Genomic DNA, 18,318 nt, shown 5'->3' with positions numbered 1-18,318 from the left:
AATTGACTGTTTTTGTACCGAAATTTTGCTTTTTTATTTACCAAAAATATGTGCCTCTAGCGATTACTCACTGCATGTTTGCTTGGAAATGGTTTATTTACTTTCTTACACTCTTATATGATTTTTCTCTTGCAACCAGCCATTCGTTTACTTTCGTCTTGGTAATGGACGGCTGCTGCCATATAGATCACATGGCTGTGGTGCGAAGAGGTTTCATTGTTAGCTTAGTCGAGTCAGATTTAGAGCTCTCAGTATTATAACATCATCTCTAAATGCTTTCATGGTTAGGTTAGATGGACCAGTTTTAGGAGACTCAGTGTTACAATAATGCTGGCCTCAAGCATGATACCACTTGAAGCCTCTTGTCGGCAGTAGTCTGTGAAAAAATGGGGATATGTGCATACAGTACATTTTACAGTTTATTTTTGCCAATAGATAGGACTTTTCGAACCTCAAACAGAGGTAATTACTTTCACCAATGTTCAAATTTACTGTAACGATAATTTCTGCAATACTTTGTCTTTTTCCTTGATCGTTCCTTAAGTGTGTACAATAACTGGTTTCGCCAGGCAGGTTCACAAGCCTGGTCACGTTGGTTCAATTTGTTCGACTTATGGAACACACCCTCAGACATGAATTTAAGAAGGAGGGTTTAATTACAAACAAAGTAATGGAACACACCCTCAGACATGAATTTAAGAAGGAGGGTGTAATTACAAACAAAGTAAATAAGGAACAAACTTAACACTTAGTGGCAGAAGTGTTTTTTTTTTTTTTAGATAATAACTTCTGCCGCAGCAACAGTCAACAAATTGTTAGTCAAGGAAACAAATATGAGACACAAATGTCATTTTGCACTAAAGATACCATATAAAGTCAGTAAATATCTTCATTGTGTGGCTCTATATATTTTAGAATTTTATCCACTTGTAAAATGTATGTACAGCGATCACATTGGAAAATTGCAGTTATAATTTAGATCATACTAAAAGTTTGTAGAATAAAACTAGACAAGTAATCCTCTTTCTTATTTCAAGAAAGGTAATGAAGATCAACTGTGATACGTGTCAAAAATGTGATTGTATTTTTACCTCTTAAAGCAGTTGAGTGAAAAGTTTCGACCTATTTTGATATAACTTTTATTTGCAAGAATACAGTAGAATTAAAGTGCTAATAACTTGCCCTATAAGTGGTATGGTATAGCAACGTTCGTATATTGGAATACACAATTATGAAATGAAGAGCAATTTTTTTGTGTAGATTGTATGTTTTACATAGTGTTACAAGTTGAACAGAAACACATAGTGTTACAAGTTGAACAGAAACATGCAGTAATTTTCAGTTAATTTTGCCATTCCAAAACTACTAAACGTAAATATAGACATAGGGTAGATAAAATATGTAAATTGCTAGTTCCTTTGAACTATAGTCTCAAACCACACTACCCCATCTAGTTCACTGCACTTTTTGGCTCGATTTGACTCTTTGCACCGAAGCGTCTAGTTGGTTGATTGCAGTCAAGCAGTGTATTTGGTGTCTGCACTGCCTTCTGGACTGGTGTATGTGTGGTGTATGATCACGTGGTGCATGCTAGCTAATCAAATGACCTTTTAAAGCAGCAGACAGGCATTTGTTGAATCTTCTGAACTTGGAACACTGCTTTCCGTCTAGTTGGTGGAACGAATTTCCTTGCACCACTCATGACACTGAATACACTTGCATTGCACCGAGTGTCAAAAAGTGCAGCCAACTAGACAGAGCTATTGATTGGCACAGCCTGGTGTTTAAATGCAAGCAACATGTGTTTCTACATTGGAAACAGTTGGATCAATGGCGATATATTCATTCTGTATGATTACGAGATAAATTTAAGGAAAGCAAGTACTACAAATTTACACTTCTTCAAATAATGGTCAATAAAGAACCAACGTCAGGTCTCAAACTTATATCATAAAACATAATGTTATCTGCAAGCTGCCGGTGCTAACCACTGCACCAAATTGCTGCTCGGAGAGTCTGATGCACGGGATATTATTTATCGCAAGATCTCCCAACACTACCAAGCTAATTGTGCAACCACGCTGCTTAAATTCCCTGCTCACTTGAACATTGGCTGGGCCCTGCCAAGCAAAACATTGGCCATGTCTAACCGGCACAACACACGTCCAACTCATTTTCACTAGGTTGCTTTTCCACAACTCTTACTATTTTAAAATGGTGGCACTGCAGAAAGTGTGTACACCGTTCTCGCATGTAGAGTGGAGCAGGTGGCACCGTGGGCCAAGCTGAAGGGATAGAGGGAAGATGCACAAAGGCTTCAGGCCAAAATGCCTTTTGTTTGTGGTCCCCTTATATCTGTTGGAAAAATTACTGAGCCAAAGCTAAAGCTTTCTGATCAGCAAGGGTGCCCGCAGGATTTTTTCTCAGATGGGCAGGGTCATAGAATTTATTATTATTATTGGTATTATTACTGCTTTTATTGCTATTATTTTTATTACTACTACTACTACTTATGTTTTTTTAAATTACATATATTTGTAATTTCCATATTCTGTCTTATCCATATACATTTTGCATAACTGTATAATTCTGAGAAGAAGCTGTTTTTTATAGTTGGATAATCGGATAATCAGTGTAAAATAGACGGTAAGTTAAATTTAACCCTAGTACTTATTATAATAAGTCAGTCACAGAAAAAACTTTTGTTATAAAAATACATCTACAATTTCACCATTCGAATCACATTAACTCTTTCCAGAAATCTCCATTTGGGGGGGGGGGGGGGGCAAGTGTCCTTCCTGCGTGTGCCCTTGCTGATCAGCCACGAAAAGATGAAAATACAATTCTCGTACAGCTGTCATGCATTTCTTTGCCTTCAATATCCATTTCTTGCCTGGGATTGACTCTTATGATTTGCATCATTAACGGATATGTGACCCTTAAAAGACAGAAAAATGATGTTTATGAAGAAAATTATAGGAAGGAAAAAGGCATTTTTTGTATTTATTGAATTTTTTTACGTTACACTCTGTTTCTGTGCACGTAGGTTATTCACAATAAACAAAATGAATGATGATTAGATGAAACCGAACTCGCATGCTTTCTCCATGATGCGATATTTACTTGTTTCAGCCCCTACAGCAGACTAATATGCTACTCTCATCTCTTCATCCCTCTCTTCATCCAACATAACACAGAGAAGTAGTGAAACTTCTTTATAATTAATCATTTCTTGTTTAATCTGACCATGAAGTTGTTGAGCGTGGAACTTGAAATAGCTCCATGAGGTATCTATGTTGCTTCACAGTTTCCAGTTACGCTGGAAACTGCAAGGAGTAGCAGTAGTTAAGATAATTGCCACCACACTTCCACTTACCTGCTAACTTTAACCTTAATCATACATTGAAAAACCGGCCCTAAGCGCTTCTGTTGTTAGGTTAGCCTCCTTAACATTAATCTCAAGCATGAAACCTCTATTTGAGCCTTGCACAAAAATCTGTATGAACTACATACCTGAGATAACCATAAATATGCAAAGAGCATATGCTCATGTAAGCTATTGTTGAAATCATAATTTCTCTTAAAAAAATCTTAGAGAAGGTTTTAACTGATAATTTGTTCCTCCAAACTTTAAATTTAATTACACAATTGTTTCAAGTATTCTAAAGCACTTTATAATACTTCATAAAACATTTGGAACTATTACTGCTCATTTTAACAGTTGTCTGAGTGTGACCCATCATTTTGTATTATAAGCTTACTGTCTGAGGTGACATAATGATAAAACAGGGTGTCTACTAGTCAAAAATGTCAGGAAAAAGTCAAGAACTCAACGGGTAGGTCAAGGAAGTAAAGAAAAAGTCAAGAATTTTTGCTATTTTTTATACGATAGTGAATTTACATTGTTATATACCTGTACTGGGATTTGATAAAATTGAATATACTTGTTATATACTTGTACTGGGATTTGATAAAATTTGAATATTTAGAAATCTAAAATTGTATTGAGTTGTGGTTGAAGATTCGATCACTTTGTTTCTTAAGAATGACATTTGGTAATTGTTTACTATCCTTCGGACACCTATAACTTCTTAGTTTCGTCAATTTTTGACATTCGTACTTACCTATCTGCTTTGCGGAACATTCCGTGAATGGTTTTTGGGGCTATCCATCCCGGAATCGGTGGGAAATTTAAACTAAAAAATTATTTTCGTTTGAAATTTTTGAGTTCAAATTTCCCACCGATTCCAGGCTCCGCCCCTGGGGTAATTGACCTACTGCCCCCAACCACTGACGAGGCCCCGCCTCCGCTCCGGCTCCCCGGCTTTCTCTATAGACGACTCCCTGGCTTTCTTGATTAACGACTCCCTGTTAAAGGCATGTTAGAAATTGGCTGGAGTCACCTGCCCCCAAATCAGCCCCAAACTTTTAAATTTGAAGATATAATTCCAGGATATGGAAAACTTACCTGAATCTTTTGTGTGAAATGTTAGACAATACTACAGGAACTTATTACGGTAAGTAGTTTCTTCTGTAAAAATGAAGAAATTTGTCTGAAGGATAGTAAACTAGTACCTTAATTTTTACATACATTAATAATTAATGCTAGTCTAAATCTCTCTGTAAAGTACAGCTTCAGTTTTCATCTTGAATAAAAATATTTATTTTCTTAATTTCCAACTATACCTAAGTAGGGGCCGAATAAATAAATGTTTAAAAAAAAAGGAAGAAAAGGTCAATAAAAAGCAAAGAAAAAGTCAAGAATTTTGGATTGTTATTTTGGTAGACACCCTGTGAAACAAATAGTAATTGTTTTTAGAAAGCAGTTATTTAATATTCACCATTACTCAGTTGTTTGCTGTTCATGGGTGGTTATTGAAAGTTTAAAACTGTTTAATGTTATTTTCATAATATTCCTTATATATATATAATTTATTCCTTGCATTTGCCACCATGTACACATGCTTATAATTGTACAGAAGGGTTGTAAGATAATTTTGGATACCAGTCATTGGATTAGCATGGTGTAACAGTGATATTTCCTCAACATGTGGGATGTTACTCTAGTTTGAGGATTACTTTTAATTTGCAGCTAAGATTGGAAATGTTGGTAGTATAGTTGTTTTTTTTATTTTCATTCTTAAAATAACTGAGGTACCCTTGACACTCTGTACCCCTAGAGAAAGTGAAATATCTTGCATGGTTTATGACAATTTTGTGTTTATTAAAGTTTTCAGTTCATTTTAGCTCTCGGAAATGTGTTATTGTGAAGTAAAGTACATCTGTTGCCTTAGCATGTTACTTTGATCTGAAGCAGAACCGCCCCGAAGGCTTAGCACAAGTGAATATAGCACCCAAACGACTTTCCACAACAGCAGATATAATTTTACGTAGTTAGGTTAGGATTGTTAGGTTTGGTACTGATAGTTATTTTTGGCATGTTTTGCTATTTTAGTGTACATACAAACAGGTTTTACTAACAAAAAGTGGCGAAAATACTTCGAAATTGCAGGTTTTATTTTTTGGGATCAAATATCTCCGTTATTTGTGCTTTCCTAACGGTGGAACCACTTTCACATTACATAAAACATTGAATTCTGTCGATTAAAAGAAATGTGAACGTAATTCTCGAGGGGGTACAGTGGGTTTTCAGTATAACTGAATACTGCAGATAGTTAATGAATAAGAAGAAAATAATTTTCTTGTTGAATTTCAGTGGTGGTATATTAACAAAATGTAATTTTTGTTGTAAATTTGTATATTTTAAATTTATGGCTAGAATTCGCAATTTTAGCAAAATAAGCATAAAAAAGTTTTGTAATGGACATGTCTTAGCTGCTTGTGCTTTTTTTAAAATTAAATATTTGGTCATTATGTCTTAATTTTTCCCTGATGTTTCTCAGTCAATCCATTTCAAAATATAGGATAGTAAATTTGGTACTTTAGTATAACACGGACTACCTCCAAATCGTATTCCGCCAAATAAGATTCCCACTTATGGAACCTAACCTAACCGAATGACTCATGTTTGCGAGGGGAATATAATATAACATAGACAAATGAGGTAGTCCGTATAATACTAAAGTACCGTACATAAATTATTTTATTTTCTTGACCCCTTTTTCGTAATAATTAAGTGAATCTACAACCACCTTCGTATTCTTCCATGTGTGTTCATTTTGTGAAAAGAAAAAATGGAACAGGAGTGTAAGGGACCTTCCACGTAGTACACCCTGGACTGAAGACTAATGAGGCTCTGGCGACTGGCCCTATGGCCAGTATAATTTTGTTTGTATTGTCCTGTTCCTTTGTCCTTATGTGTGCTGAGTGCCCCTTTACAGCCTCAGCTTTTAACGAAAGTCAGAAGATTTTAATATTTTATGATTTTAGTTATGCAATGTTAGAGTTGTTATTTGTAACGATAAAGGGCTGGACCCCATATAATGTGACGGGTGCAAAATAGCCTTAGTGCTGATGCACCCAAAATTTTAAATTCAAATTTAAATTTAAAAAGAAATGGAACACTAATGTAGTTTAATTGTTCTCAGCAGTAAGTAACACAATTTATGTATTAAGTTTTAGCATAATGTAAATGTGTGTATTTAATTTTGTTAATCTTACATTTACAGTTCGGCAAGTAACCGACTTATCCATGCCAAGGACCATGCATCTATACAGATTGTTCTTGCTGATGTTGACGAAACAACAGGGAGAATGACAGACACTTCAAAAATGTATGCGATATGTGGGGCTATTCGACGAATGGTGAGTTCTAACCACCACATTACAGATTATGTGTGTGGTCTGTATGTGGAAAGATGGTAAACAAACATTAGAATCTTTGTTTATTATTTTATTGAGTGTTCCTGCATTTACAATCTTTATGATTAGTTACAACAAGAATAATGATGTGAAACACATGTATGCTAAGAAATATGTAACAAACTTTAGCTGAAGAAAAGTAAAGAAGAAAGGCAAGTTATAACAAACTCTCAACCACAATTTTTAATAGTTTTTCTTGTATGTACGCATGCTTGCATTGTAGAATTATTTTCCTGTAGTTTATGGTTATTACAAGCATAAGAAAACAAGTTTTTCGTTGTGATGTCAATTGTTAGCAATTTTTTAAACAAAAAGAATCCGTTATATAATGGATGTTGCCAATGTTACATTGTTGTAATATAGCAACTTAACTGTGGAAAGAAGCAGTCTATTCCAGATAAATAATTTTGATCACATTATTTTTTTATTTAAAATTATGAATCCCAAATATCATCAGGTAAAGTCATCAAGAACAGGTTTGTCAGCTCAAATCATCGAAGAGAAGCACTTGATTAAAAAGAGGTAAAAAGGTAAAGTGCTCCCCTGTGCTTAGCACCACACCATGAAGGCGTATAGGGGGTGTGGGGGTAACGCCCCACACTTTCTTGATCCGGTCGTGAGTGGGGGTGATGTGATCAGCATCACGCCCCTGACTGCCTTTACCCCCCAGGGTTTCCCCCAGGTACCCATGTTATTCGACGCTGGGTGGATGCCGGGGCCACTTCCAACGTTAGAAAAGTTCCCGGATTTGAACCGGCCGGGGATCGAACCCGGGACCTTTAGCATGGTAGTCAGACGCGTTACCGACTGAGCCACCGTGGCCACTATGATTAAAAAGAGAAGGCTTTTAAAAAAGATTGACGGGAAACATAAGAGTTGAATGTCTGGGAAGCTTCGTTCATTGCAGAAGAACACCGGAATAAATTAAAATAATGAAAATGTTAACATAGATCCAGTATGGAGTTTTCTTTTTCACAAATGGAGTAAGCCACCATCTTTAAAATGTAATGTAACAGAAAACATCAAGAGACTTTGTGAAAACAATGACGACTTTGAATTACCTGATGATATTTGGGATTCATAATTTCAAAAAAAAAATAATGTGATCAAAATTTTTTTATCTGAAATAAAAGTAAAACAGACTGCTTCTTTCCACAGTTAAGTTGCTATATTACAACAATGTAACATTGATAAAAAAAGGTAAAATGCTCCCCTGTGCATAGCACCATGCCATGAAGGCGTATAGGGGGTAACGTGCCACACTTTCTTGATCCTGTCGTGAGTGGGGTGATGTGATCAGCATCATGCCCCTGACCGCCTTTACCCCCCAGGGTTTCCCCCAGGTACCCATGTTATTTGATGCTGGGTGGGCACCGGGGCCGCTTCCATCGTTAGAAAAGTTCCCGGATTTGAACAGGCCAGGGATTGAACCCGGGACCTTTAGCTTGGTAGTCAGACGCGTTACCGACTGAGCCACCGCGGCCACATGTAACATTGACAACATCCATTATGTAAGGGATTTTTTTTGTTTAAAAAATTGCTAACCATTGTTATAACTGTATCTTTAGTCAAAATGAAAATAAATGTCTGATGAAGGGAGCGTGTGTTCTTCTGAAACGTCACAACGAAAAACTGTTTTCTTATGCTTGTAATAACCGTAAACTACAGGACAATAATTCCACAATTTTTAAGTTTTTATTTTATTTCCTCGGGAGTTTCTAGTGAGAAGGATGTGCCTGCATAGCCTGGTACAGTTTCTTGATGTCTTTTTGACCACTTGTAACTTTCAAGTGGAGATTCATCAAATTTTATCTATTATAGATTTCGAACGACTAATTTGTTTCAGAAAATATGAAGCAAAGATAGGAGTGTGGGTAACAAAATCAGCCTTATTTTCCTGTTGAGTTTTAAAGCTATGAAGTCTGCTCTACACACCTGCAGCAAGAATGTTGTTGTGTGGATATTCTCGATATTTCTCTTCCGTTGTGTGGATATTCTCAATATTTCTCTTCCGAACTGATCGCGTACCCCCCTTCAAGTTGATCATGCACCCCTGGAGGTACGCGTATCACAGTTTGAGAACCACTGAACTAGATGCATAAGTGCAGAGAGTCCAAAAGTGCAGCGAACTAGTGCTTTGACTTCATAATCAGTATAACACATTAAGTGTAATTTTTATTAAAATTCTAGTACCTAGGAAAGTTTTATGCTAAATGCATGTAACTAACTCTTGTTAGTGCATAATTGAAATCAGAAGACTGAGTTGCACTATGAAGAAATGTGTAAAGTAAAGGGGGAGGTAAGTTAACTTGCAGTTTGTAGTATTGCGTGGACAGTCAGTGCAATGACATCATCATTTGGGTAAAAGAAATTGTTTTCTAACTTGCTATAGTTGCAAGTATATGGGGAGCAACGTGAAAACATGCAACATTTTCCATATGATATTAATTACTAACTTGCAACTAAACACCAGTTTTTTTCTTCAGAACAGTATCCATGCATAAATACTGCATTTCTTAGAAGATTGTAAAATGTATTATTTCATGTCACTTGTCATCAACTTATTAAAAACTGATAAAATCACACCACCATACGCTGTTTTATCCTGCAAATTTATGGACCAACTTTGATCCTTCTTCGTGGATGGGAGAAAATTAATCATGGAAGGGTCTAAAATATTTGAAATGGATTAAAAAGTAACAAGATTTGACATCCTGGTCATGTCACTGAAGCAATAGGCAGCTACATGAACAGAGTTTTTATGCTTTTTAACGTCTTAACATACAGATTATTACCAAAAATTTGTTTCAATTTTCATGTAATTTTCTTATTGCTGAAATGTGGTAAACACTTAGGTACAATAATCATGGCACCTATTAGATTATTTTTAGGAACTCTGCAATGAAATAATAAAAAAAAGGTAAAGGTAAAGTGCTCCCCTGTGCATAGCACCACGCCATGAAGGCGTATAGGGGGTGTGGGGGTAACGCCCCACACTTTCTTGATCCCGGTCGTGAGTGGGGGTGATGTGATCAGCATCACGCCCCTGGCTGCCTTTACCCCCCAGGGTTTCCCCCAGGTACCCATGTTATTCGACGCTGGGTGGGCACCGGGGCCTCTTCCATCGTTAGAAAAGTTCCCGGATTTGAACCAGCCGGGGATCGAACTCGGGACCTTTAGCATGGTAGTCAGACGCGTTACCGACTGAGCCCTCACAAAAGTACTAATTTTAAAATCCCAAGTATATTCGTGATGAAAATAAACAGCATTTTTTCGGATCTCTCACATGAAGCTACAAAGGCATATTATCACTGAACATTCAACCCGATTTAAACTGTAGGTCCAGTCTCGATTAGCCTTACTGTGCATAAAGTGGACTTAACTCAATGAATCAATGAAATCAGCATTGAACTAAAAGGCCCATTAGCACAAATACTGTACATGGATACCTGTAACACGCGTAAGAAAAGTGGTAGCTGCTGGAACTGTCCAACTTAGAGATGCTTCTGGCAACAGTAAGAATGCAATGCAAAACAATAGCAATTAAAGCAATATCTAGCAGGAATAACAAGAACAAATCAGCGACTAATTCACCAACCACAATTGAAAAGTTCAGGTATAGGTGACACACAACAATCCCTCATGTCTAGTTACAATGCACAATGATATTTTGTCCTATACTGAAATCTTGGGTTGCCAGGCATAGGCAATATGTACCTGGTGGGAGCACTTGTCCCTGTATAAGATCAGCACAGTTATGATTTACTAAAATTATCCTTCTACTTACTTCCTTGCATTATGTAAGAATTGGATTTTTTGTATTTTTTTTTAAATTTTGAATCCACTTTGTAAGTGAATGCATAAGTGAGATTATTAAATTTCAGTGCATGAGTTTTGAGCAATTTTGCAAGAATTATTTTTATATAAACTAACGCAAACAATGTTTTGATTTCTTTCAGGGTGAATCTGATGATTGCATTAACAGGCTGGCCAAGAAAGATGGTATTTTAGCCAAGTAAGTACGGTATTTTAGCCAAGTAAGTACTCGTAACCCCAAATATTGCTGTCACCAATTTGAATGTATTGTTGATGAGAATGCAACAGAATAATCATCTCTCTTTTCCCACAAAAATTCTATATGTCTTTAACAGGTTTTTTTCTCTGATGTATAGAAATGGAAGTAGGACGGTATATTTCTTTCCAAACATTGAATGTAGTGTGTTTTGAAAATCATGTTAATTTGTAATTCTAGATTTTTATAGTGGAAGTTCCAGTATTGTTTGTGTTTATGGAAACATACACATTAGGGCTTTATTGATGTGTGTACAATGTAACACTACTTTTCTAGTTAACTGATCATTTCAAAATGATTTAGCTACACGAAGGTACAAAAACATTACAATTTGGTAGCTTGGAACGCTAAACACTTTGACAGGTCCAAGTTCCAATTGTGTGATGGTCCTGTGTGCCTATGCGACTAGGTTATGTGTAGGTTAGGTTTGATTGTTTTAGTACAAACACTTTTCACAGCATGCCTTATAACATTAATACTTTCTGCCGCTTTTAAAGAGGCACAAATTAGTTTATTCAAGCTTTCTTAAACTCATTTCACAACATCATGCACAATTGTAAGAAATCATTACCCGATTGGAACAGACCTTTCGAAATATGTATTTTTATTAATTCTCTGCTGTGTTTGCATTTTATAAACACAGTAACAAAAGTTTTAATGCAAAGAGGTGATGTTTTGACATTTCCAGAATTTTGGAAACACTTTCGAAAGGGAACTATCGTCTTGTACTCAGTTTTAACTATATTCATCAACACATGTTTAACATACCTGTTCCCCTCCCTTTTTGTTGAGGGGTCAGGTATAGATCTAAAAAAAAGACTAAAAGAAGGCCCGAAATGCTGATGGAGTATTAGATGTGACCACCAACACTTATGGTAGTATTGCAACTAAATGTACAATAACACAGTTGCAATATTATGGTCAAAAGTAATAGATCAACAATCAGCAACAGTGGCTTACAGACAATGGCATACTCTCAGCATACTTCTTGGTGCTTATTGTTTACATTCAGTTCTAATATGTTTTCAAATTTCCTTTAATATTATACCAGCATCGTTGTTCAGAAAATATTTAGCTTAGAAATATTTCTTCTTGAGGCACTACAACTTCATTTATTGAATGTTTTGGCTTTTCAAGCATCTCTTCACTTTTTTCAATCATGGGTGCTCTTTGTCCAATTCTTTACTTTCATGTCTTGCATTATTATTATTATGCTTAATGTATTCTTAGTCCTTATCACTTGTTTTTCTTCAGCATCCGTGAATGTGTCCTGCCTTTCTGTGTTGAGAATTTTTAGCGAGTGGTATTTTTATGGTGCTGCTAATGTACTGGTCTCGTGCCCAACCCCCATACCTTGGAAGACTCTGAATTTTGTAGGTTTATTTCCCTTAGAAAGATTGGCTTCTGTATGCCTAAACTCCTCCTGTCCTTTGGTTTTCTGTTAGGGTTTTTCCTTCCCTTAGGGCCTCCCCGATGGTGGAGTAGTTGCATCGTCGCCTTGTGGTTCGGATCCCACTTTAAACTGTAGGTCCAGTCCCGATTAGCCTTACTGTGCATAAAGTGGACATAAAACACCAAATCAATTAATCAATTTTCCTTCCCGTAGCCTTCGAGGATCTTCCCCTTTCTCATTTAGTGGTGGCTATACCTAGCTGCATCACAGGATTTTCTTTGGAGCCTTGCAGTATTTATTGAGATGCAGTTGCCACTCCACATCTCGCTGCTTCCTCCAATCCTGCTGCTGCTTGTCCGCGACTGTTTCCAGCTAGCCAACATATCTGCTGGCCATTCCCCTATCCACAACCTGGGGACATGGCTGGTGGCTTGTAGCTCTGCCACTGGGAAAGTAACCCAGCCTAGGATTTTGAAATAGGTGTAGAAAATAACATATTTATTAAACTATAAATATTTGAATGATTCTTATAATGAAGAACATGTCTAAATGTGAATTAACAACAAAATGATATGTAAAAATTGGGACATTGTTGCATCATGACTGCAGTTTGAAAAATGCCGGGCAGGGATTAGAAATAATGGACTGTTCAGACTAAATCAGTTTCACAGTATGAGTATTTTATGTTTGTCAAAAGGTGTTTTTATTTATTAATCATAAGGTGTGGGCTTTTCAAATGAATGGAAATGTTTCTTTAAAAAATATAGAATTAGAACTATTTACCATAGAAAGTTGAATTTCAATTTATGTCGGGTGGAATGGCTAAAGCTTCCTCATAATGCAAAATGTGGATGTTTCATCTGAGTACTGGTGCAATTAAAAGCAATATTTTTGAAGGGACCCTGCAGCTCCTAATAAACCAAAGTGAATAGAAAAATTCCAAAATGCATCACTGATATGTGCTTGCAGTTGTGCTAAGTATAGTTGAAAGTTGCCCTGTAGTTTATCATAAAAAATAACATATATTACACACACTATTAAAACCAACTATTGAGAACTATTCTCAAGTAGGTTATCAATTCTAGTGAATTTAGGAATGACAGAATACCACTATTTGAGAAAATATTACTTTTTTAGAATTGTTTTGGAAAACTGCATAAGAATAATAAAAGACAAGTTTTTTGAAAAATATATGTTATATATATTTTATTATGTTTTACCTCTATTTTGTTGTATGCCCACAATGTCAGGATGACTGATGTATGATATGCATCTGTTTATAAACTAAAGAAATTATAGCCACCAATCATTTTTTAAAAAGGATTTTGCAATACAATTAAATATTCTTTGGAGATGAACTATTGAGTGATTACACTGATCGGCATGAAAATCCTCCCACGGGGATGAAAGGGTGTACCTTATAGATTTCGAGTCGCTGATTACGAATATCGCATTGAAAAAGTTCCAGCACGTAAGGTTTTTTAGGGGGCATTTTCTAATAAAAAATTACCGAAAAATTGTATTTTTGTAATGAAATTGTATTTTTTATGCTTGGAATGCATAATTGTGTATTTTTACCTCAATCCAAGAATTGTTACTATATCCTAGGAACATTCTTTCCCCTGCCCCCACAAACCCCCCCCCCCCCCCCGAAATAGAAAAATCCAAATACACCCCACCCACTCCAAAAAAAACAGTGAATTCTGCCACAACACACATTTTTTTGAGAATTCCAGATAAATGTCAAAACAAAAATGTGAATAATATTGCATTTTAACATTACTGCTGGAAGAAATATTTTCACGATGTCCCATGAGCCATAAGTGACTGGCTCTAAAATGAATGGTATCTTACAATTTTTAACTATGTGTGACAGGCTTATTTGTGTACATTGGAGTTCAACGTTTTATTTTCGTTACACTCTTCCTACACTGTCACCTCGGCTTCCTTCAAGGTAAAAGGATTAATAATCAACTTGTGGTCATTCGTTGGCACCCCCTTGTCTAGACGACAAACAGGATGTGGCTGGAAAAAGGTGCCAAGACATCCACCTCGTTGTCCCATGAAGCAGATATTTTACTTCCGAGGTGATCGTGGTGTAAGAGAGTCGCGTTACTCTGTGTCTGTTTATATCGTTAAGGAAAAATATTTCTGCGTGAAATATTGACATTTGTGTTAAACCAACATGCCACGAACTTGCAAAAACTCGGTAGATTCATTCTGCTACATATGTGGGGAAGTGGTCTTCAAGGGGCAAAGTAGGGCATTGTCACAGTTCCTAAAGACAGCGTACCACCTGTACTTTGGGTGTAAAGTCGACGACCAGGATCGCGATTGGTCTCCCAAACAAAGTTGTAACTCGTGTGCACGTACACTAAAAGGATGGTTAAAGGGTACACATAAATCGATACCATTCGCCGTACCTATGGTTTGGTGCGAGCCCCGGGATCATGTTGCAGACTGTTACTTCTGCCTGACCAATATTACAGGTTTCTGAAAAGGCACGAAGCATAAAATACAGTATCATGACTTGGATTCCGCGAGGAGACCTCTCTGCCTGTACCCGTACCACCAGACTCATACACACTGAGCAGTGTTTCATCCGACGAAGAACCTGCGACTTGTCAGGATGTTGCACAATCTTCGAGTATGCATTCAGATCCCAATTACGCCCCAGTGTCTGACACTAAGGAACCACATGTCATAAGTCGGGAAGAACTGAATGATCTGATCAGAGACTTAAACCTTCCGAAGACCAAGGCCCTGTTGCTTGCATCAAAACATCAAATGGAATCTACTTGACCGAGATGTGAATATATCGATGTACAGAAAAAGAGAGGTGAGCCTAGTTCCTCATTTTACAAAGGATGGTGATTTGGTGTATTGCAGTGACATTCTGTCGCTTATGGAACAACTGAAATTTGACTACATCACTGAAGAATTATCACGGGGATCGTAAGTCACCTAGTTACAAAGACATTGTGGGCAGGTTAATTACTTCATTTCGTACCATGGGATTTAATATGTCCCTCAAGTTACATTTCCTGCATTGTCACTTGGACTTCTTCCCTCAACAGTACAGCTTGGGTGAGGTCTCCGATGAACACGGTGAAAGGTTTCATCAACAAATAGCTACCATGGAGAGGCGCTACAGTGGGAAATGGAGTGTGAATATGTTGGCCGACTTCTGTTGGAATGCGACATGCGAGACACCCTGTACAAATTACAAGAGGAGCAGGAACACCAATTGACATGCAAATGTTGAACTTTTACTCTTTATGTAGTTGTATATGCTTGTTTTATATTGAAATTCTGATGATAGCATGCAATTTTATATGGGGGGAGAATAGCACCTTTGCGTGGTAATTGAAACCCGCCCCCACCCCCTCCCTCAAAACTGGTACGTCTTGGAGAAAAACTGGTTGCGGATTCGAACTCAGGAGTTCCAAATCTATAAGAATCACCTAATTTGGTTCATGGGAGCGACAAAAAGTTTAATTTTGCTGAACAGTGTTATCAACACAATGTCGCACAGTTTGATTATACATGTACGACATTGTGCCCATTCGTACAGTGTGTTCAGTGAAAGTCATGTGCTAGTTGTAGAAACATGGGACAAACATGTGCAGAAAACACTTGACTGTTAAGGCTCAGCTGGACCTTTGGCATTTGAATGGGCAAGTTTTTTCAAATTTTCCCATTCGCATGCCAAAGGTCCATCCGAGCCTTAAGATGGTGAGTAGTATGCAAATTGCAATGCAATTGGAGAGTAATAGGAAGTTATGCAGCATGAGAGTTCTTTTAGTAAGTATTGCAGGTTTTTGTAGTAGAAAGGAATTGTTAATTAGTATAATAAAGTAGGAAGTTTGTGTGCTTTCTTGGTGAAAGCATTGTTTATCTTATTTTTCAAATCTCGTAGCAATATTGCTTACAGCTTGTGCAACAAAGAACATTTTTCAATGAATTATGCATGTAATAATATGGACATGAAGACAAGTGTTGGGACAGAGCAAAGCATCTGAAACATGTCCTCACATGCAAGTGAAATTTGCGTTTTTATTTCAGCTGTCTATTCTTTTTCTTTTTGCAGTTAATTGTTATTAACAATAACATGTGCAGCACATTTTATTGGTGCTAATAAAGCAAACCTCCTATTGTTCTCCATTTGTAAATTATTCCAAACAAGACACAATCAATGTCATTCATAAAGTGACAATAATAACTAGTTTCAACAGGTTCACAGTGCCAGTTATTTTAGTTCGATTCGTGTGTTTCTGTATTACTTTCAGAAAGCACCCATTGTAGAATATTTATATTCGCTTTGGTTTATTGCAGGTGCAACAGGGGCCTTCCGAATAGGAATTTTTGTGTAAAATTTACATTTCCAACCTTTTAATATTGTTTGTTTGGGAAGGGGGGATACCAAACTTTCCCTTTCGTCAAAAGAATGTGATTCTCTCATATTTTTTTTAAATAAAAAACAAAACTAATGCCAGCTATCTATGGTAAATACTTTTTCTTCAACAATATTTAGTGCATCCCTGTTCATTTGAAAAGTTCCAGCTTGAAAACCTGTCCCGAAATGCTTACAAACTCAAAAGGTTAATTTGTAGTTACACTATGTGATGCATTCTAACTTGTCCCAATGTTTCAGAGTATTATGGATTTGTAACACTTTTCCTAATAACATGTAGTTATTTCTTGTATTTTTCTTTTCTTTACAGGAATTTCTAAGATCGAGGGCAGCATCATGCAAAATGCAACTGTGATGTATTATCTTTGTGAATAAAGTATCTGGCTACAAATTATGCTGTCTTTTGGTTTGTACATTATAATGTTTTCTGAAATAATCCCCCCATTAATACAATGCATGTTTGGAATTCTAAACCCTGTGACACTGTTGTTACTCAACTTGATAAAATGCAAATGCTGTTACTTGACAGTTTCATATCTTATCATTCTAAGTACTATATTTGCCGACGTATAAGATGCATACCATATTTTGTACAATTTTTTTTAGGAAAAGATTTTATCAATGCATTTATAATTAATTTACACATATTTCAAATATAAAGTAATACGTATGTATGTCTACTTTCAACAAATAACTTACGTAATCTAACTTGAAAGAATACATTTTAATCTTCATCACAAACCACAAGGAAGTAAGAAAGTAATAGTCTCAGAACAGAAAATTTCCAGAAATGAGGTTTATCAAAATTGAATATCAGCAGACCTAGGGGAAAAAAGTTCATGTAATATGCTGGCAAATACAGTAATTCATGTTTTGCTTGTTTTCACTCAATTAGTGAAAAACTTGGTATTGGCTAGAAACAAAACTTGCAAATTTCTGAACACTGCACACACTGTAAGAAAAATGCTTACAGAGTGGGTTTCCTATCCAGAAATCTATGTTGCATTGTATATTTTATCCTGGTAGTTGTGAAAAATTGGTGTGTATGCAGTGGAATTTGTATATTGGCTTTAAATGTTGCCATACATAAATTTTGATCGCTTCTCAACTATCAGCTAATTGTGAAGATATGATACTTGCAAAAAAACACCCATGGTCAGGCTTGGATTTGAACACAAGACCCCTGGCTATTGAAAATATTGTTGATCAATCAGAAGGAAATGTCTCAGTCTGAAATCTTAGTTGGCCTGCAGTCTAATTTTAGTTTCTAACACTACACTTCTGACGAGATGGTGCGAACCACACCTGTAACATTTCGGTTACGTATCTGTTTTTCAATTTTGCAGTAAACCTTTTATTTGCCATCTTTGGTGTTCATTTTTTAGCTGAACTGTTGAAAGAACACTGATGGGCATATGTTGTAGTTTTAGTGTAAGGTAGATTAACAGATTTTATTATTCAGATTCTTGATAAAGAGCCCCTAGCCTTAACAGGCTGTGGCACCACAGGTTATTATGTTATTACATCACATTATTGAAAAATAAATACATATACATTTTCTCCATTCAATTTATGTGTAACATGTAGTCACCGACAGTTCTGGATTGTAATGATTCC

General features: G+C 36.3%; 1 protein-coding gene across 2 annotated transcripts in view; it reads left to right on the top strand.

Moving 5' to 3' along the window:
* RpS21 (ribosomal protein S21) overlaps nt 1-17,092 on the top strand; it is a 426,171-nt gene extending 409,079 nt beyond the window's left edge. For both annotated transcript variants that reach the window (XM_083125443.1, XM_083125355.1), the window contains exons 3-5: nt 6,630-6,765; nt 10,782-10,837; nt 17,012-17,092. In XM_083125443.1, coding sequence (XP_082981569.1) covers nt 6,630-6,765; nt 10,782-10,837; nt 17,012-17,021 — 202 coding nt within the window. In that variant the 3' untranslated portion in view covers nt 17,022-17,092. The remainder of the gene's footprint in view (nt 1-6,629; nt 6,766-10,781; nt 10,838-17,011) is intronic.
* Nucleotides 17,093-18,318: the final 1,226 nt, after the last annotated feature.

Source organism: Lepisma saccharinum, chromosome 1 (genome assembly GCF_977018435.1).
Source record: "Lepisma saccharinum chromosome 1, izLepSacc3.1, whole genome shotgun sequence".
Taxonomy (NCBI): Eukaryota; Metazoa; Arthropoda; class Insecta; order Zygentoma; family Lepismatidae; genus Lepisma; species Lepisma saccharinum.
This window is presented reverse-complemented; position numbering and strand designations above follow the sequence as displayed.